The sequence below is a fragment of the Fukomys damarensis genome, unplaced genomic scaffold, assembly GCF_012274545.1.
Source record: "Fukomys damarensis isolate Sample0158 unplaced genomic scaffold, DMR_v1.0_HiC HiC_scaffold_6, whole genome shotgun sequence".
NCBI classification, from domain to species: domain Eukaryota; kingdom Metazoa; phylum Chordata; class Mammalia; order Rodentia; family Bathyergidae; genus Fukomys; species Fukomys damarensis.
In genome coordinates, this window is record NW_022900918.1 from 32,770,141 (window position 1) to 32,791,337 (window position 21,197).

At 40.9% G+C, this 21,197-nt stretch overlaps 2 protein-coding genes and 1 long non-coding RNA gene across 7 annotated transcripts in view; 1 reads left to right on the forward strand and 2 right to left on the reverse strand.

The window, feature by feature from the left end:
* Ubac2 (UBA domain containing 2) overlaps nt 1-21,197 on the forward strand; it is a 157,017-nt gene that overhangs the window by 64,547 nt on the left and 71,273 nt on the right. The window lies entirely within an intron of this gene.
* LOC109117426 lies at nt 5,320-8,788 on the reverse strand. Its single transcript, XR_002024735.2, has 3 exons — nt 8,657-8,788; nt 7,941-8,169; nt 5,320-5,473 (listed from the first exon to the last, which is right to left on the reverse strand). It is a non-coding gene; the product is annotated as an uncharacterized LOC109117426 (long non-coding RNA).
* Gpr183 (G protein-coupled receptor 183) overlaps nt 11,204-21,197 on the reverse strand; it is an 85,524-nt gene continuing 75,530 nt past the window's right edge. For both annotated transcript variants that reach the window (XM_010604595.2, XM_010604594.2), the window contains one exon: nt 11,204-12,544. In XM_010604595.2, coding sequence (XP_010602897.1) covers nt 11,441-12,514 — 1,074 coding nt within the window. In that variant the 5' untranslated portion in view covers nt 12,515-12,544 and the 3' untranslated portion in view covers nt 11,204-11,440. The remainder of the gene's footprint in view (nt 12,545-21,197) is intronic.

The window sequence follows — 21,197 nt, forward strand, 5'->3', positions numbered from 1 at the left end:
TTAAATTTTTGCCCTCCCCATTCTTTTTTTTTTTTTTTTTTTGGGTTTTTTTTTTTTTTTTTTTTTTTTACTTTTAAAATTCTTATGAGTACATGTTTGCAGCACATAATGATCACCTTCACTGTGGGCATTTGGTACATGTCCATAAAACATCTTAATTCTCTTTACTTCCCCTTCCCCTCTCCTCCCGCTCCCCTCTTTCCAACTTTACAGCTAATTGTTTGTATTAATCTTCTCTGTGGAGTGGTAATAGAAAAAAATCACAATGGTAGAAGACATGGAATGAAGAGAGGCAGCTTTTCTTGCCTCACTTAGGCATTGTCTGAGGAATGATTACAGGACATGCTAGCCAGTTTTGTCAAGACATCAGTAATGTCTGAAGCCCTGTGCCTTCAGAATCAAAGCGGCATGCAGAGTTACTTACCAGGGCGACTTGTTTAACATGAAAGGAGACTCGTGCTTTTAACACTGTAGTGATTTCAGTGACCAGAGCGTCTTTGCAGTGGATGCATTTAAGGTATCATGCCAAAAAGGATCTGTACACCATCACCAGAAGGTTGCATGAAGCCACCTGATCTGGGGTTTCATATTTGTTGTGGAGGGCAAGTGGCATTGTTGACCCAAGCTAGAGTTTTCTCAACTGTGGCACTTTTGACATTTTGTCTGCCATTTTCTTTGTGGGGACTGATCTGCGTTGCAGGATGTTTAGTACCATCCCTGTCCTCTACCCAGTCGACACTTATAGCCCTTCTCCCAGCTGTGAGAGCTAAAAGTGTGTCTGATGGTGCTAAATGAGGCAAGAGGGCAGATCGGCCTGATGGTGGTCCTTGTGTGTGCGGTGTGGGTGGTGAGCAGAACCTTGGGAGGAGTCAGCCCACACACTTGAGGAGCTCATGACCTATGACGCTTGTTGAGATCTCTTGACCAGGTAGAGTATTTCTAGTAGTTGACTGAAATAGCTTTGGTCAAGGCTATTAGTAAAAATTTGTTTCAAAGAAGTTTAACATCTGTTTTCATTTCTGCTTTTGTTAAGTTGCTTTGCTACTCAATTCCTTTATTTTAGCTATCTTCCTCTTGGGACTTAAAATATTTGAGTATGTCAGAGTTTCCAGTCCAGTTGGAAATTGGCTTTGTTCTAACAGGAATAAAATATTAATGACTAGTGGGATAGAATGATGTGAAGTTCAGTGCTGATAAGTCAGACTCAGGTGGTAGCAAAGTAGATCATTTAATGAGAAAGAGAACTAGAAGTCTGATTGTATTCAAGATTCACTTCCTGTTCCTGTTTATCATTGGAAAATTGTACCTTATGAAAGATTTTAGATTCAGATCATTGTTATTCTAAGAAAAGAATTTCAACATACTAACCATGTGTATGGTTACATAGCAAAATACACAACACATAAAAACAGTCTCATACCTATCTTGGGATTGAGGTTTTTTGCATATGTTGTATATTGAGCTCTGAAATACCCATGTGCTTGTTACCTGAGAGCACACACAGCTGCTTGGGCTGGATTTTAGTTAAAGTAATTGAATGAACCTCACTGATTGAACAGAAAGGGAACTTGCTAGTAAAGTAGCTCAGAAAATATTTGGCTGGGCAGACCATCAATTCTGGGTGTCACAATGCTAGAATCAACACTTGAAATTTAACTCTCCCCTAAAATTATATTTTTCTTTACTTAATATTTAACAGTGACTGACAGGACTTACGCTGAGGTTCCGAGTTCTGCCTGATCTGTGTTACTTTCAACTGTCATCCCAGTGTCTAGAACAGTGCCTGCCTCACTTTTTAGACAGTGAATAAATATTTGTTGTATGAAGAAATAACCAGACCAAAAGTGCTTGTCTCCATGTTTGACAACTTGGAGAATAAATGTGGAGTAATATTATGAAATATTAAGGTTATTCCATTTGGAGACTTTTCACTGGCAGAATTTACCCTTTCGGCTCAGAAATCCTGATAGACATCGAACAGCCGTTTTGTACCCAGAGCCTTGTCTGCGTGTGTCCCTGATGTAAATGCCTCTCACAGGGGCAGGTGCTGTGACTGCTGTGTTCTCCGTGGGAAAGCACAGATACTGAGGACCCGCCGAGGCACTGGGTGATGATGCTTAAATGGCAAGTCTGAGGGGAAATTTCTGCACATTCCTCTCCAGGCAGCATGCCTGATGCTGCTTTCTTTTTTCAGATAGAAAATCTAGTTAGTGGTTATCTATTCACTGTACTAGAAAGTAATTTCAGTATGTAAACTTGTCAAGCTGAGGTTTGCTATGTGTATTTTAACTTTACCTTTATACAGATATTTGTAAACGCATATATTCATATCCAAAACCACCTTTTATGATTACATCCAGATTTTGCTGTTACGATTAGGAACGCAAGGTAAGCTAACACACTGCAGAAAAACTGAAGCTGGGAAGATGTTGTACACAGTGAGACCTGAAACAGTGCTGACTAAAGGACACTCCAGCCAGTGCCTGTATTTAATTTACATTTAATTTGATTTAGTGACTGGCAGAAGCTCCTAAATACTGCCACTTAGGTTTTATACTTTAAAAATTTTTTGAATACCGCAGGCTTTTTAAAGTTGTAAAAGTAGGACAAAGAACTCCCTCATGCACTACACCTGAATGCCCCAATTACTGACATTCTCAACATCCGCTTGTTTTATTTCTATATGTACACAAGTTTTTTCTGCATTAGTTGAGACCAAGTTGTAGATATAATGTCTCTTTACACCTGAGTACATCAATATGTTTTTATTCATCTTTGGAAGTTTGTCCAAATAATCTCCTTTATAGCAAAAAGGAAAAAGAAAATCCTGTTCTATGGGCCAGTCTAATTTACATGTTGCCTTTAGTTGTATAACCCTTTTCCCCTTTAATCTTAATACTCCTCAGTCTGTTTGTCATGATCTTGAGATTTTTGAAGAGGATGATCTAGTTACTTGGCAGAAAATGGCGTTTACTTTAATGCTATGGTAATGTTAAAGTTTTTGAAGGTAAAGCAATAATAAATTAAATCGTAGTTTCCATATTTCTCTTGATATAATATTTTAAAGTATTTTATTATGAAAATATTTATCACACAAGCAGAGAGAATAATAAAATGCAGGTTATTACCCAGATTCAAAAATTAGTGTTTTTGCCCTCCTTCCTTCTTGTATTCCTCAGCATTTGTAGTTGACGTATTTTGAAGCAATCTCCAGATATCATATTTTATTCCATTTTTCGATAAGCTCTTAAAAATTACATTTCTTAAGTAACCATAATATTTATTTATAATTCCAGAATATTATTTACTAGTAAAAGTATATTCAAATTTCTTGTCCAGTGGTGACAAACCTTTTAGAGACAGAGTGCCCAAACGGCAACCCAAAATCCTCTTATTTATTGCAGAGTGCTAAAACTGCAATGAAACTAAAATACTGAGGTTTTAGTTTAGAAAAAACAGCTGATTCGATGCTCTGGGGCTGCTGTGACTTGGCCCGCCTGCCCCCAGGAGGGGCTCTGTGTGCCGGCTGTGGCAAGTGCCATAGGTTCACCCCGTTCTGGTACCTGGGAGATTCTTTTATGTTTGGTTTTGTGTTTGTTTGCAGTGGCTCCTAAGCTGCTCCTCGCATCTGACACTCCCTCCTCCCTTTTACTGCAGTATTTTCATGTTTTATTAAAATGGGAAAGCCCGAGACACTGGATTGGCTTGCCCAGTATCTGCCCTGGGTTCCTCCTTGTTCACCTTCCCGTAAAGCAGAGGTGGGAACTCGGAGTGCTCGGCTGCTTACTCCCCTGCATCTGTGGTTCTGGCCATGGCCCGTGCGCCCCCAGTAACAAGTGCTTGTGTGGCCCAGGAGATTAGTGTGAGCAGAGCCCGGAGCACAGGCGATGCTCGCTTTGCTGGGGGGCTCCCCAGACTCCGCTCCGTGGTGACTTAGAGCTCACTTCCGGCCGGGACTGATTTCCCCACTTGGTGAGGCTTGGCAGAGGAGGCAGTTCTCTCGGTGGACCAGTTTTGTGTGCCGCTCCAGGAGTCCGTTCCTGGAGGCGTAGCAGATCCGCTCTTTAAGTCCTTACAGCAGTTTTGTGCATGCCTAATTCCTTGCACAGAATCTTTATCCATCCAAAGTAGCTTAAGCAATTTCTGTTACCTGAACCTGGATTCTGGCTGTCAGAACTGGTAATCAAAAGAAAATAACCTTGACATTTCACTTCATGTGTGTGCATACAAAGCAGTGTGCCCAGATCTGAAACATGGCAATTTGAACTGGGACACAGCCCCTGTGTCAGGAGATGAAGTTCCTCAAAGGGCATTCTGTGCGCGCGCGCGTGTGTGTGTGTGTGTGTGTGTGTGTGTGTGTGTGTGTTTATGAAATGCTGCTGATGTTTTGGTGTGGATTTCTGATATAACCTGTTTTTGTTGTGACTGTGTCACACCAGCCACCTCTTTCTAGGACTTCCTGAAGGTCATTTGCAGCTCCCTTCCCATGTGAGGCCACTGTGCTTGCAGTTCTTACAGATTAAGGCTGTCGCAGTTAACTGATTTGAGACAGACTAGTAGCCTGTCTCCCTCTCTAAATTCTTCCTAATCTCCTTGAATTTCTACTTCGACCTCTGTTGTGATGAGAGTGTAGGAATGTGTTCAAGGCTGTACTCATCATGTTTTAAAAGTTATTATGAAAAATATCAAGCATACACAAATGCAGAAAGAATAGCAAAACGGGCCAGGGATTTAGTTCAGTGGTTCTGGTGCCTGCCTTGCAAGTGCAAGTGTCTGAGTTCGATCCCTGGTACCCCCACCAAAAAAAGTGCAATGATTGCCTTCTTAGCATTTGCTTCATCATACAGACTTCCAATCTGACAATCCCTAAATACGAAATTTTACCCCATTTTTCTTTTCAACTGTCTGCTTTCTGAATTCTGTATGGCCCAGGCCTGCTGTACCCTTTGCCTACCTTGGATGTCCCAGGCTCTTGCTGGATCCCTCCAGAGAGAGACCGGAGTGCACGGGGATAGGACAGTCGTGTAACAGTGTTTTACATGGAGCCTAGTATGGCTTTCATGTCTTCTTCACAGCTATTATTTAAGCAAAACCAGTGACATTCAACTTGATGACCTTTACCTTGTCTTTGCTCCATTGGTCGAAGAAATAAAGGCAGTAACACATGAAATAACCACGACAATGATTTTTTTTCTTTTCTTGCTGTTTTGAATTATAATACATGATAGGCCAGTGTATAATAATATAGTCTGCATTTATTTTTTTAAACCGTAATATAGGCAGTAACCCTAATGTTTTCACCGTGTTAAAAAAACAATCAGATATTTCACTGAAAGACTTAGGGGGAAGTTTGTTGAACTGCTGCCCTCAACAAGTAAGAACACATCAGAATGTTGCTTTTTTGAGAGGAAGATTCAAAGCTTTGACAGCCTCCGTGTGGTTTCGCTCTGACACACTCTTTTCTTCTCAAAACCTGCATGGGAAAAATCATTCTTACATGATATGGAAACCAGAAATAAATGTTCTCACGCTCTGAAAAGATGGAAAAAAGCCAATCAAAAAATATTTGAGTTCTTGTTTCGGATCAATGGTACCAGGTCCCATGTGGGACAGAAACCAATCTGGCTCCTTCTCATGAGTGTCTTGCAGCTTAGTTGAGCATGTGGACACCTAAAAAGGATTGTTACCATGGAGAAGCAGCACAGTAAGTGTGGCAGCAAAGAGAAAGAGAAAGTCTGCAGAGTGCTTGGGGAAGATAAACTGTTGCAAAGTTAATTGTGTTTTCTATTTCTTATGTATGGTGCCTTCCTATGCAGTTTCTTCTTTCCAACAAGTACAACGTTGCGGAGATTTCTATAAGTTTAAGTATGCGTTATCAGAGATTAAAAAAAAGTATAAGTAGTCATGTGTCACTTTCTCTTATGTAGAAGGAAGTGGAAAAGCTTGTGGCACTCCTCTTACACGGTCAGCAGAAAATAAAAACAAATCCTGACATGGCAGTCCAGTTTCCAGTTTAGCATGTTTTCTATGATAATCTGTTGCTGCCTAACAAATCATGGCATGCAATAATATAAACTCCACATCTGCTAGACTTTACTAATGCAAAACATACAGTATCTTCAGCTAGTCTGTGATGACCTGTAGTCAGTATATTTTCAGGTGTCTGTGTTCAAGGGGCCCTGCTCAGAGCTACCCAGAGTAGAAAGCAGTAAAAGTCAATGTGTTTTACCCCATTGGAGCTTATGTTTTAGTTAAAGGATACAGGGAAAATGCAGGTGAAAGTGTATAACCTACATATTATCTAACAGTTATTTCACTGTCAAGAAAACTGAGGTCTGAAAAGACTTAAAGATTGGATGGAGTGGGATGGAGCTGGTTAGGCCTCAGGCCTAGGCTAGCATGGTATTTTCTTCTTTTTTTGGTGAGATAATACATCTCCAAGTTCAAGCTGTGTGGCGCAGCTGTAAAGGGCAAATAAAATGGAGGGAAAATGGGTGGCTTTAAGTCATCAAAGAATTAAAGGAGACATATAGTTTGGAGTGAAGCATAAACAGTAGGTTCAGGAAGCAGAATAATCCAACCAGTCAGAACCAAACACGGTTCTTTGTTCTTGGGAGAGAACAAATCCAACCTGACGGATTGGAAAAGCACACACTGGGCAGTGTGGGGAAACTAGGTTCAAAGGACTTGAAAGTATGGGGAGGAACTTGGATTTGATGTGGTAGACCATCAAGGACTTGAGCATGAAATGACCTAATGAAAGTGGGATTGAGAACAATTTGTGCACCCGGAGAATTGGGTGGTATGTGCATTTTTTTCTTACGTCCCTGAGCACTGGTTTTTTTGTTTGTTTTCGAGTAGGTGAAACGCTATTAATAAGCTAGCTTATGTGGTAGCTACAGATGCAGCTGGAGTCCCAGTGGCTCTGAGTATGTACATGTTTCTAGTTTGTGCTCCTTGTCCAACATAGGTAGATGGGGCCTCGGGTGGTTCTGGTCTTCCTTCTTCAGGGACTCAGCCTGGCAAAGGTACCACCGTTGAGGAAGCTCACTGCTCCCTGTGGCTGGGACATCCCTCACTGCTCTCTTATACTTCAGCCTGGAAGTAACATGCACCCCCACCAACTTGTTGGCCAGAAGTAGTCCCACCCAAGAGCAAAAATGTCGTGATTGAGAGTGCAGATCTCAGAGCTGGAGCCAGACTGCCAGAGTTTGATGAGCTTCGCAGAACTGTTGAGAAGCTTAAATGAACTTATCTGTGTACGGTGCCTACAGCACCATGCTGTATAGGTGTTAGCAAATGTTATGGTCATTATATTAAAGTGCTAGCTTTCTGGACAGCAACCTGCAGGAAAGATAAAGTTTCTTACTCTATTTGAGAGGCCCAGAGGGAAGGAGGTGATAGTAGTTTACGTATGTGAAGGCCACTTTCCAGACTAGGATGATGATGTTGGGTGAAGAAGAGATGAACAAGAAAGAGTACCAGAGGAGGAAACTCCAGTGAGGATTTGCTCACTGATTAACTCCTGTAAGTGGGAGGAGGAGGAGGTGTATTGATAATGACACTGATGTTTGCAGAGAAGTTAGGAGGCCCTGTGAGGAAGGGAGCTGAGGTTCAGCTATGGCAATGAGGGGACCATGACCCAGGAGGTCACAGGTAATGGAGCCATGGGGCCAGACAAGCGGAGGAAACTAGATTGCCCTCGTGAGAGTGTGTCAGGAAGAGGTGGTAAGGGGCTTCTCTGAGTCAGGCTGCTGACTCGGCCAGAAGGTTCTGGGTTAAATCTCACCCCCATTGCACCCCATGGCCTTGGTGTCGGGTTTCCTCATCAGTACTGTGGGGATAATGAAAATCCAAGTATTTAGACCATGATTAAGCATGGTAACACCTGTACCTACAGTCCTTGGAAAGTGGCGTGTAGTACAGAATGAACACCTTACCTCATCAAGGCTTTGCATGCGCAGAAACACGGGGTTTTCTTCTGAGCAATAGGCTTTCCCAAATGTGAGGTAAGACCTCTGTCAGCAGGGCTTCTGGTGAGTACTTTGTAGTCCTCTCTAGGTTCGCAGAAAAATGGCCCTTCACACATCACTCTAATCCATGCCTTTTGTTTCTCATCCTTCATCTGATAGCTAACAAGCATTTTTAAGCTTTTCAGAGAGTAACAAGCTGAAAAGGAACCAAAATAGATCATTTTGAGGACTAATTTCAGAGCAGTGCTTCCCCTTTCGAATTTGCATGCTCCCTTTTACTGGCTGGCAGGAGCTTCTTGAAATATGAAATTATTTCGAGGCCAGACATTTCTGTATCTTGTTTAAATTGTAGGGTCTTCTAGGCCGCATATTTGGATAATTGTCTTCAGGAACACGGGCACTCTAGCATTTACGGCATTTCTTTTCACTGAGAAAGGACTTCATAGGTACTTCAGTAGGACTTCAGAGTATTGCTAGGAGTGGTTCAGAAATGTGCTCAGTTAAATGAATATTGGAGAACTTTCTATGGGCCAGGCGCTGGGCCAGGTTCTGTGTATGAGACAAACAAGGTCCTCATCTTCCTGGGGCTCACAGCCTAGCCCAGGTTGTATTCTGCCAATTATTGACTCATTGGACCTGTTTAAGGATCTGGTGCAAAATGACACCATTCAGCCTTCTCATACCTTTTCGTGCAATTCAGGTCTGTCTTCTTTATGGCTAGGATACCGAGTTAGGACTACTTTGCTGATGCTGCCTCTACTTGACCAGCTGCCCTTTTTGGATTTAGTGTGGGTGGTCCTGTCTGCTCGTCCTGTTCCCAGAGCTGTGGAAATGAAAACATTACACAATATGTGGAGTATTTCATAGGCTTTTGACCTCTGCAAATATACCTGATGCCCTAGCTTTTGTCATTTACTATTCTGCTCATACTGAATAGTCAATGCATTTAGTAAATTTAAACTAAATAGAGGACTTGAAAATAACCAAATGATATTTTTAGGAATAAAAATGGGAGTATAAAAGAGAAAAATATGGTTAGCTGTCATAATATCGATCTGTTTTCCCAGATGAGTTGCTCACAGGTACTACTTAAACTTTAGATAGATAGATAGATAGATAGATAGATAGATAGATATAGATTCATGTTGAAAATCTTATAGGATTGTGATTTTCAAACAGTTGCGTTTGTACCCAGTCACTTTCTTTGTTCTGTAATAGTGCAAGAGTCATCTAGCGCTGTCTCTGTGTTCCAGGTTTACCTCCTGGTGGGAGGATTAGTGAAGCCCAGGGCTACCAGCAGGCTGTGCTCTGAAAGGAGAGCTGATGGCTGAGTTTGACTGGGTGAGAGACTAAAAACAGAGACTGATTTAGAGTTTACCTTTTTGTCAATATCCTACCGATGATTAGATAGAATCATTCACATACAAATGATATACAGATTTGTGAGAAGGTGGAGGGAGAAGATGGTAAACTTAATAGGTAAAAGGATATGCAATTGGTTCCTTTATAAACTGCCACAGGAATTTACTTTTTTTGTTTGAAGGATCCTCAGAATTAGCCCCATTAGCACCCTGTTATTTAACTGAGACAGCTTCTTGGCTCGCTTGTGGTCAGAGTAATAGTTTACTATAGAGAGGTTCTGAAAGTAAGGAAACTTTGTTTCTAGTTTTCCTTTCATAGCCCTTACCATGGTTTCTGTTTATAGAGATCTGACTCAAACGACAACTGCAGCATTTTGTTCTTTCTTCTCCTTCACTTGGGACAGACAATAGGCGGAGTAAAGGAAAGGCTACAGATCCTGATTTCCATGGGGTAGTCTCACCTGCTTCCCTAAGGTGTTACAAAGACCTGAGTCTGATCTCAGAGGCCATAAGGTCTCTGGGAAATTTAATGCAGTGCATATCTGAACTGTGTTCAGTAAAGTATTGCATCAGCCCCTAAGATTCATTTCCTTGCCGGGTTAAAAATGAGCAAGATAAGAATTTAAATATTTCCAGGGCCTAAAGCCCAATAAAAATTTTAAGTATGATGCAGGATTCAGCATTTTTTTTTTTATCTTCCGTCAGCAAAATTGGTTTAGTGGCCAACTGAGACACTTTTTGGGGGGATATTTGGAGGGCTGAGTAAAACTAATATGAGCTGGCAGATGGATTGACTATACTGAGAAAGGTTACATTACTTACTCATATTTAGGTATTCATTTGAGCAAGTGTATATAATATTGGAAAGAATCCTGACAGATCTTAATGTATAGTTTTGCGTTTTACTTCCTGTCTTATTTAGGCAAGTAGCAACTTTATCTTCTGCTGCTTAATTCCCCACCTCCACCCAGCTCTTTCTCATAACCCAAACCACAGAAATACAGACACAAGGTAATAATAGCAACCTGGGAATAAAAAAGAAATAATCATTTAGAGACCCAGAAAAACTAAGCATACATGCATACTTTTATTCCCAAGAAGAATGTAATGAGTAGAGCTCCTAGTGGATACTGCCAAATAAAGTCCTGGTCCTGCTTCTAAGCTGTGGCCTTTAAATACTAGGCTGGCTATTTGAGGAGGGGGCGACCTTGATGCTTTCATTGCTGCAGGCATCATCAGTATTTGCAATGTCTTTATCAGACTCTTTCTTGCTAATTATTTTCCCCTGTAACTCGTGCTGATGTTAACAGAGAACATTGAGGGACATACTCATAAGTTTGTGGCATTCTACTCTTTATTCCAAAAGTGTTCAGTGAGACAGTAATGAATCAGAACAAAATACAACAAAACAAAATGTTACTGAGGAGTAAAATCTAAGAAAGAATAATAGCTTTAAGAAATACTTTATAAAAAATACTGTACAATATTAACATTTTTACACATAGTATATGGTCTAATCAGTCTTTTCTCCTTTTCCAAACTATTGGCAGGAAATTGGCAGTGACACCAACCTTTAATACAAACCTTTCCTTTCATATTGCATTATTAAGACAGCTTCCTAGCTAGATATGGCAGCACATCACTGTAATCCCAGCCCTTGGAGAGACTGAGGCAGGAGGATCACTCAACCTGGGTGACTTTGAGAGACTCTTGGTTCACAGTTTAAAAAATAAAAATAAAAAAGGATGGGATGTAGCTCAGTGCAAGGCCCTGGATTCAGTTACCAGTACCACTAAAACAGAAAAAGACAAGGGCCGGGCATTTAGCTCAGCGGTTCCGTGGCCTGCCTTGCAAGGACCCGAATTCAATCCCCGGTACCAAAAAAAAAAACGACAGCTTCCCCATTGATACATTATTTATGAGTTAGAACTTGCTTTACATTCTCTTGAATTGATATATCAATCAGTTTATTGCCACACTGACCATGGCGAATGGCGCCCAGTGAAAAGAACCGAAAGGAATCCCAGTCAAAAGTTGAATGATCATTTGTCTTGAAGTCCTGCAGAGTCGGTCATCCAGTTTGCATTAAGTCCAAGATAGTCCTTTTTACTTTCCATTTGAAGTCTTGGAGTGTATCATCATCTGGGACTCTGTCATCTCGCGTGAGTTTTCTTCAGGGGCTGACCTCACAGCACTGGAAATCGATACACTGACTTGACGTTTCAGCATCTTCATGACCTTCCGCTTGTACCCTTTACATGCAAAGAAATATATAAAAGGGTCCATGCAGCAGTTAAAGTTCATCAGGCATACTGTGAAGTGCAGAGAAATCTGGAATGAATGTTTCTGAGTGCATTCTAGAACATCATGAAAATGAAGCTTCTTAATCATGTGTTGAATAATTGCAACATGGTAAGGTGTGAAGCAGAGAACAAATACAACAATAATAAAAATAATTGTGTTTAGAGCCTTTTTGTTTACGCCAGATTTCTCACTTAAAGGGTTTTGTTTGGCAGTTCTAAAGAGTTTGCAACAGATCTGAGAATAGCAGATGAGAATGATGATGAGCGGAAACACGTATCCGATGACACACGCGCCAAGCAGAATCCAGGGGAGGGAGTCTATGTCTTCAAAGTTGGGGTATTCCATGCACGTAGTCCTTTCCGCCTCCTTCTTAGACATCGGGTTGATGAGTAGTGGGAGTGTTTGAGCAAACACTAGGATCCAGACAAATATGCAGACACCTTTTGCATATTCGACTCTTTTCATCTTGTTGTAGCGCAGGGGATGCACCACAGCAAAGAAGCGGTCAATGCTCAGGCAGGTCATGAAGTTCACGCCTGCGTACGTGTTGATGTAGAACACCAGCGCGGTTATCCTGCACAAGGCGTCACCCATTCTCCAGTCAAAGCCCAGCGCATAGTAGGCTATCCGTGTAGGCAGAGCAGTGGTAAAAAGGATGTCAGAAATCACCAAATTTGTTGAATAAAGGGTGGTAGAGTTGATTTTTTTCCTATTTTGAACAATGACAACCAAGGCCAACAAGTTTCCCACCAGCCCAATGATGAAGACGAGGCTGTAATGGAGAGGCATCAGTACCCTGGCAGTGGCGTGGTGTGTGTAAAGGTCACAGCCATCTCCCTGGGGAGTTGTAGAGGGCGTAGTAAAATTGTTAGCCATTTCAAGATTCAGTGGTGGTGGTCAGAGTCTCTAGAAAAAAGAACAAGGAAGGTCTATTAATTAAAAACATATTTAATTCCAGCCAATATAATCATTTGTGTGTCTAGTTTTAAAATTTTCAGTATTTACATAGTTTTTTTAAAAAATCTTTGAGGTATAATGTGGTTTTATATATATGATAACATGAAAAAGAGTGGATAAAATTTATTTTTTACTCATAATTGGTGGCTTTTGTAAAGCTCTGGCAAAGGAAATTGAGCCCTCTAAATAGGGCAAATACATTTTGTGACATGAGGCAATGTGCTAGATTTTTAGACAGAAATTCCCCTTTTTCTGAACGACTGGTTAAGAATAAAATCGGGTTAGAGCACCCCATATTTTAGACAGGCATTAAGCTTTACTTTTAAGTTGAATTTGAGTTGGACTTTTTTTTTTTCCCCAAATGTGTATCACTGCCAGGAAATGAAATCAGTCACACATTTATGTAGTGAAATATGAGCTTACCATGGTGATCTGATTTGTGTTAACCTAAAAAGTATGAGAAATGAGCTTAGGCCTTGTTAGGAACTGAAAGTTAGGTTTTGTTTTGTTTTTTTAAGAAGAAGAATACTGACAACCACAACCAAAATTTCAAAAAAGAATAGAAAGAAGAGAGAAAAACACTTAAGTACTTCATGGGGAAATTTTTAAAGTAATTTTAACTAGATCACCTCATAAGCACCCTGTGAACATGAGTAGTACACATCACACGTCGTAGCAAGCATCACACAGTGGTGGTTAGTGTCCTGCTTTATTTACTGAATAGCTTTATGTCATTGTGACCTCTATATTTTTATATCTAGATTTTATGCAGACATTTGATAGAATTCTACAGTATTCCAACACGTTAATGCACAATAATGCTATTCCCTTGGTGTATATTTGGATTGTTTCCAATTCTTGTTACAGATAATGTTGATAGAAATTCCAGGTGCTGTGCGCTTGCAAGGCACACGGCGGAACCACTGAGCTAAATCCCTGGCCCTGCTAGCTTCATTCTAATAGTGAAAGTGGGCAAGCTCACAGGTACTGAGGGTCATCCAAGGGTAGCTCCAATGGTGCAGCTGTGCACTACACCCAATATTGATGGGTAGATCCTTACAGAACACAAATACGATCTGCAGGAAAGAGAACAAACATGGAAACAGAACGTTTTCTTTTTCAAGACCAGACTAGAATCAGACTAGAGTGGGGGTGGAGGAGGAGGGTAAGTGAGAAACAGAATAAGATGGTAGAAATCCCAGTGAATTAATTTAAGCTTAGAAATTAATTTTATTTTTTCCCCTTGTCCCTGCCCTTCACCCCCTCCTCCCCTCCCTGTTTACAAACACTTTATTTCCATTTTTTCATTTTCTCATATTTTTTTCTTTTCCCTTTCACCCCCTCCTCCCCTCCCTGTTTACAAACACTTTATTTCCATTTTTTCATTTTCTCATATTTTTTTCTTTTCCCTTTCACCCCCTCCTCCCCTCCCTGTTTACAAACACTTTATTTCCATTTTTTCATTTTCTCATATTTTTTTCTTTTCCCTTATTACCTTTCCCCTACCCTTCCCACTTTCCCTACACCTTTAGCCCTTTACTTCCTATTTCACATTGAGAGCCAAGACCTGTTATGTAAAGGAACAAGATCCCAATAATGAATGTAACTGTACTGTATACCTAAAATGTACCAATAAACTCAATTTAAAAATGAATGAATAAATAATAAATATTAGTGTTTTTAAAAAAGTTAATTTTAACCTAATTTAAATTTGTCTAATAAAAAACTATCAGTTTTAATATTTTAGAAATCCAACTATGCTGCTTAGAAGAGAATATAATTCAAAGTAATTAAAAAAGGTTGGAAATAAAAGCATGGTACAACACATACCAGTCAAATGCCAACCACTGCAAACGTAGACTAGTGATTGTAATATCAGAAAAAAGTAGAATGCAAGGCAAATTCGCTGTCAGTAGGAAAAAGGGGATCACTACAGTATTGAAGAACGTTCACATAGGGATGTAGCTCAGTGGCCTGCCTGGCAAGCCCAGGGTCCTGAGTTCGATCCCTGGTACCAGGGGAAAAAAAAGAATATTCACAGAGAACGTAATTATGAAATATGCATATGCCAGCAAACTTTGACATAATTTAAAGAAGAAATTGTGGGTCAATTATAATGGGAGCTCTTATGCATTTCTGTTAGAATATGCTAGATAAAAAACGAGTCAAGTGTTTGAAGATTTACCCAACGTGACTTAAAAGCTAATAGAATTTGTGCCAAAGCACAAATGTAGGCATGAAGGCGTGTGGGCATGTCTGAAACTCATGCTCTAGGTCTTCAGAGGTGTCTCAAAACTTTCAGGAAACTATTGAACAGACCACATTGTCTGACTGCAGTGCAACTAAATTAGAAAGCAATAATAAAAAGGCAAAAGATAAAAATATGTTCTTAAGGAACTTTTGGATTAAGAAAGACTCCTCTATGGGAATTTTGAAATGCTTAGAACTAAATGATAAAAATAGTTCCTGCTGAAACTGTGCAGTGCTAAGGAATTAATCTGGGAGAAGACAATGCCTTGAATGAATTTATTAAGTTTGAAACTGGGAGAGTGAAATATACAGCCCCAGAAGCTGGAAAAGAGCTGAGTTTGTCCAAACAGAATAATAAAGGTAATTGCTGAAGTTAGTGAAATAGAAAACAAAGCAAAGAACAAACAATAAATACGAACCTTATATTTTGTGCAGAAAAAAATGAAGTGATTCTTAAACAGAAATAATGGGAATGGCATTGTGGAATAAAAGTGGGGAAAAAATGTCTGTTTATTTGAAGAAGGGCTCCTGTGAGAAACGGCTGTTCAGTCACCAAGACTGGCCCCAAGGGAGAAGTGAAGATTCCAGACAAAGGTGCAGCCAAGGAGCAGGCATCAAGAGCTTCTATTAATTTTCTAATATCTGAGAAAATGGATTTTTCTAAAATCTCAACTTAGAAAAGCAGGTTCACAGGAAATGACTTTAAAATAAGTGGCAGGAAAACCCCACAGGGTGGATGGAGAGTCCTCCATATGAGTAACTCTGATTAAGAGATTGTGAGGGGTGTGGAAATGTGGGACTCCGAGGAGGAGGTGCCATTATCTGAGTGCTTATTAAGTGACAACTGGTGCTTCCTGGAGTGAACTGTGTAGCACTGGTAGAACCAGAAATGACAGGGGGCTCCGAGCAGTGTGTATTCAGCAGCGTGTAACACCATGTTTGTTAAAATTGCAAGCAATCCAGTTGCCCTTCTGTAGGAGATTTGTTACATATTTTATGGCAGTGCCATACAGTGGGATACCATACAGCCACTGCAATTGGAAAAATAGAAGCCTACTTCTTGACAGGGAGTTATGTTAAGGAAAACAAATATATAACATACTGCTTTTTTTCATGGCGGTACTGGGGATTGCATGCAGGGTTTTCTCACTAAGCTATGTCCCAGCCTTGTTTTGTTTGTTTGTTTAATTGAGACAGGGTCTTGGTGAATTGTCCAGGATGTGCTCACATGTGCAGTCCTCCTGCCTCAGCCTTCCAGAGTGCTGGTATTATACAGTTATATGCTACTTTTACCAGTGAAAACAGATACACACCACACGCAGAGAAGGTTGTCTGTGTGGTTTTACTTATGTCAAAACAGTGTTGTACAAGTAACTTGAAGGCTTTATCATCTACATTTTAACACTGAACACGAACCACCTGAAATGGATAAGTAGGTAAATGATTTTTTTAATCTGAAAGGAATTTTTAAAATTTAGTTCTTCTCACAAAAGCCTGGTCATCTGATACGGTTTTCAGAGCTTTCACTTTAATGTGCTTTATTCACGTTCATGTATTAACTTACTGGGCACCCTCTTTAAGTCATGCCCTGGAGGAACTCACAGCAATCTGCAAGCTCAGGGTTAATTGCTGCTTTCCAAGTGAGTAGCCTGGGGTTCTACATGCTGAATCCTTCTCTGTGGCACTCGTCCAGTCCTTTGCAGGAGAGGCTGCTTCAGGGTGCCTGTGAAGAACTGATTTCGTGGTTTCAAAATGCACACAACTCAGTCACAATGTGGTGACTCTTCCTAGGGAAAGGGATCCCACTCCAGGAAGCACCTCCCCGAGGGGAAGACTGTCCAAGGCCCTCCTGCTGGACACTGCTGCACCAGAGCTGGCCAAGGAAAGCACTCATAGTACTTGGACAATAAAATGGGATCAATCAGCAGTGGTCTTAGGTAAAGAAGGCTGGAGGAGAGGCTGAAATAAGTTCTTTTTAGATATTAGTAACCTTGCCAGGGTTGACTCCACTGGGTCACTTTAGTTCTTATTTCCTGTGTTACTAATACAGTACTGCAGTTCTAGCCTGTATTGTCCCCAAATTGAGGGGGAAATCCTGTAATGCCCTTGACAGTTACTTTTTCAACAGTTCCCAATCTATCATAATCTTTCCTCAGAGATACTACTTTATACCTTCCTTTAATCATTTTATGGTTTATTTCCCTGAAACTTGAGTTAGCTTTATTCTTTTATTAGCAAATAGTGCTTTTAGGATCTCCTGTGCTACATCCTAGGAATACAGAAATAGCACCTTTCACATGAGGGGTCTGGGATTGAAAGATGCAGTCAAAGTTTGGGAATGTGCTCTTAGCCTAGGGAAGAGCTGGCTCAGTACGCTAAGTCCCTGACTTACAAACATTGGAGTTGTGAACTTCCAGAGGAGTGCTGTGTAGCACTCAGTTTGTTGGTTTATGAACGAATTCGACTTACGAACAGTTCTCCCTTGTAGTTCACACTGCCGTTCTGCTCACTGTTGGCTTTCTAGTGTGACTCTAGCAACTTTTGGATTGTAAATTCCCCTTTTAATTATTTTCAGGGTTTAACTTTGTCTACTCCTGAGTATATTTTAAATACTTACCTTTTATTGTTAGGCAGCAACTTTGGACGTGTTGTTTAGGATGCATATACGTTCATGCATGTCTGAGTTAAGATTGAAAGTACCATGACTTGTCACAGCTCTGCCTAGGGAAAATCCCCCCCAAATGTTTGTGCTGAATGTTTTTTCCTTAGAAGACTAACATCTGAAGAATTACAGTTTCTCATAGTACTATTTGTGAAAAGCTGTGCTTGATCCCTAAATTATCCTTCGAGTGCCACACCATGAGGGGCAGGAACCAGGACAGTGGCCTCTTCTCTGAGGATACAGACAGTAACTGGACCACAGGAAAGGAAGGTCAGGTCATCTTTCACACAGGTGACCTGAGGAGCAGGGCCTGGCCTCCGGAATGCCTGCTCCTCCCAAAAATGAGTGGCCTGGAAGCCACCTGCGCCATTGTCTTATTCTGTTGATAAGCAAAGGAGACTGCCCCCATTTTGTTTCTCTAATGGAATATTTCATCCTTTTAATGCTCCTGTTATCCTCACATGTAAAACAATCAATTCCTTTCTTAACAGAATACCTTCCGCAGTCTTTTCACTTGTATTTCTTTTTTTTAAATCCAAGTCAATCATTTAATAAATATGTGATACACATTCAAATCTAGATCAGGGCTAGGGATTTAGCTCAGTGGTTCTGCTGCCTGCCTCACCAGCGCAAGGTCCCAAGTTCCAAAAAAAGAAAATCTCAACCAGCCAGATTCCAAAGTCGGTATATCTCCAACTGAATACATGATATCGAATCAATAAGCAACACGTTTTACATATGTTCACTTATATTTCTGGAAGTGGGCCTGTACATGTTTTTCTGTAGAAGTTACTTCATTGCTGATAGAGTTACTAACATTGCTTGTGATATTATCGTCTCTTTTTTTGCATAACCGGACATGTTGACATGAACTTACAGGTTTTTTTCTACCCACAAAAGGGAAAAAAATGAAAGGCCCCCCAAAATCTCATATAGTAGTACTTAAAGAAGTTGTCTTAAGTTCTAACATCATTTGTGCTCTGGAAATAATGTACCCTGGGTTTGTGATTTTTTTTTTTTTAAAAGAATACGTGTGCCTACTACTATCCTAATTTACTTGGTTGGATAATTAAAGTGTTTTATTAGGTTTTATTCATCATGGAAACAACAAAACTGTCACCATATTGAAATACTTAGTTCGTTCTAGGACAGTATCTTTGGGTTTTTGCTTAAAGATTCCTAAAACATCACTATTGCTCTCTACAATTTATTTTAATAATCATCAAACCTTAAATGATAGGGGCTGAGCTGGGCAAGATGGCACGTGCCTATAATCTGAGCACTCTGGGAGGCTGAGGCGGGAGGATTGCATATTCAAGCCCAGCCTGGGCACTTCAGCGACTTAGGGAGACCCTGTCTCAAATAAAAAAGGGCAAAGGCCCTGGGTTTCATCCCAGTACAAAAATATTTTAAAAGAAAGAAAATGGGTTAAAAGTACTAAGAATTTTGTTAACTTCAGGTTTTTGTAATGATTTCAGTGGTTCAAATGAGACAGGGTTACTATCAGAGATGACTTCTTGAAAGGTCAGATCTGATTATGGTCCACCTTCCTCGGAGATGGGACCTGACCCGAAATGTCCACTCTGTGACATGAACTAGAAACAAGTGTTGGGGACAAGCTTTCAAAACCAGCCAGGGAGTTTCTGAAAATGTGGATGCATAGATGCTAATTATGGTTCTGTTGTTAAATGGTGAATGTTGTTTGAGCTGCTTTGTCAGATCCTTCTTGATACATCCTTTGGCTGTTTTCTTGAGAAAAGGTAGTATTGAGGAAATATTCCTGGAATGAGGGGAAGTAAAATCGGCGTAAGGTTAATTGTAGTAAGTAGGATATGATCTTACTGAGGAAGTACAGACCAGCCAGACCTACCAGGACAGGAGAGAAGGCTGTCACTTCCCTTGAGAAAAAAATATGCTCCGTGGAAGCAGGAAGCCATTTATGACTTCTTCCTTTGATCGCCTACTTTTGTAAGTATTTGTCAAGTATTTAAAAAAGCCTCCTTGTTTAAACAGGGACACAGGAGTGTGGTCTAGTGTCACACGCACAGGGCCCAGCCCTCAATTGCTGATTGTCTTTATTTTCTTGCTAGTTGCCTAAGCAAACATCCCCGAGCTGCTGTGTGAGCCCCTGGGCTGTAAGTGACAAGGGCAGGTGAGAGACATTTCCTGACTGTGCGAAGGAACAGCCACAGCCTCCTGTCACTTCACTGGTGAAGTCAGATTGCCCCCGTCCAGTGTGCTGCTAATTGACCACTGTCATAGCACATGGCCCAGGAGACCAATAAACTACTGTTAGGTGATTTGTTTCTCCATGACCACTTTGAATCCCAAATTGATAGCTGTGTCCGCGAGCACTGGACATTATTATCTCAGTGTTCCCTACATTCTCCTAAAAAAGTCAGGGGTACCAGCATGATTATATTCAGAGTAGCCTTGAGCATGGTCAGTGTGTCTGAGAGGCCATCCCCTGCCTTGTGGGGAGCTCACTTTCTCTGGCTTGTAGAAGTGTGACAAACCAGGGGGCCGTGGCAGGTTAGCTGTGGGACGCTGCTGCTGATCTGGCAGTCAGCTTCAGACTGGCTCTCAGAAAGACTGCAGAAGGTCCCTCACAGCAGAAAGCTCGGGACCCTTGTTCAAGACAGGAGACACCGTGGTCACCAGTCTCCAGATTCTTCTTGGTGCCTCTTACTGTGTCCTGACCCCAGTGAGCACTCAGTGAGGACCAACTTCAGCCCCATACACTGCCCATAGGAACAGATGGAGGAGGAAGGTACCTGGGAGTGGGAGTTTGGTCGAATATCCACTTGCACATTTGGGGTTTTACATTTTTCAGCTGTTTTCTTTCATCTTTCAGTATTTATTCCCTCTGGCTCCTGAGGCCTTCACACTCATTTCAGTCTGCGGATGTCGCACAGTCCCTCGCAAGTCTATACCTGCTTACATTCTTCTCTGCTTCCCCAGTTCCTACTTTGCTCTAGACGTCCTTGGAAGCCAGCTCTTCCTGGAAGCGCCCTTGATTCTCCCCTCCCCTTCGCTGACTGACTGATAATGGCTATTCACAGATACCAGCAGCTAAACACCCAATCCCAGCTCTCCCGATTGTCTCTTTGATGCCCTCAAGGAAGGGCAGTGACTCCTACAATTCATTACAAGCTGTGTTCTGGGCCCTGCCCTGGCTGCCACACAGGAAGTCACTCACTGAAGCCTCAGATTTTACCTGTCCATTTATAGATGGTGAAACTGAGGCACGGAGCACAAAAGACAACAGCTCTTCAGTGTCAGGATTCAAACCCAGGCCGTTTGGCTCCAGTAATCACATTTTGTCCCTAGTTCCTATTTGTTAACATGATCTGATATTATGTGTGGGAAATAAGTAAAATAAGACGGTATCTCAAAATTGTAACACATCCCAACTCATTCATCTGAACAAGAGAGAGGAGGGCTTGGAGGCAAGGGAGATAGGTAGATTCAAGTGAAGGACTTCATTAAATTGTAGCATATTTTGAAGTAGGTAAAGGTTCTATAAATTACTTTAGATTTTGGTTTGTTTAGCAGTATTTTTAGACTGAAATTTCAATCAAAAGAAGATGGTGAATACCTGGATAGCTTTTATGCTATTGTTTTATTTTTATTCTGCTTTTTAGGTATTTGCAGATGTTTTAATTTTTTTTTTTTTTTTTTTTTTTTTGT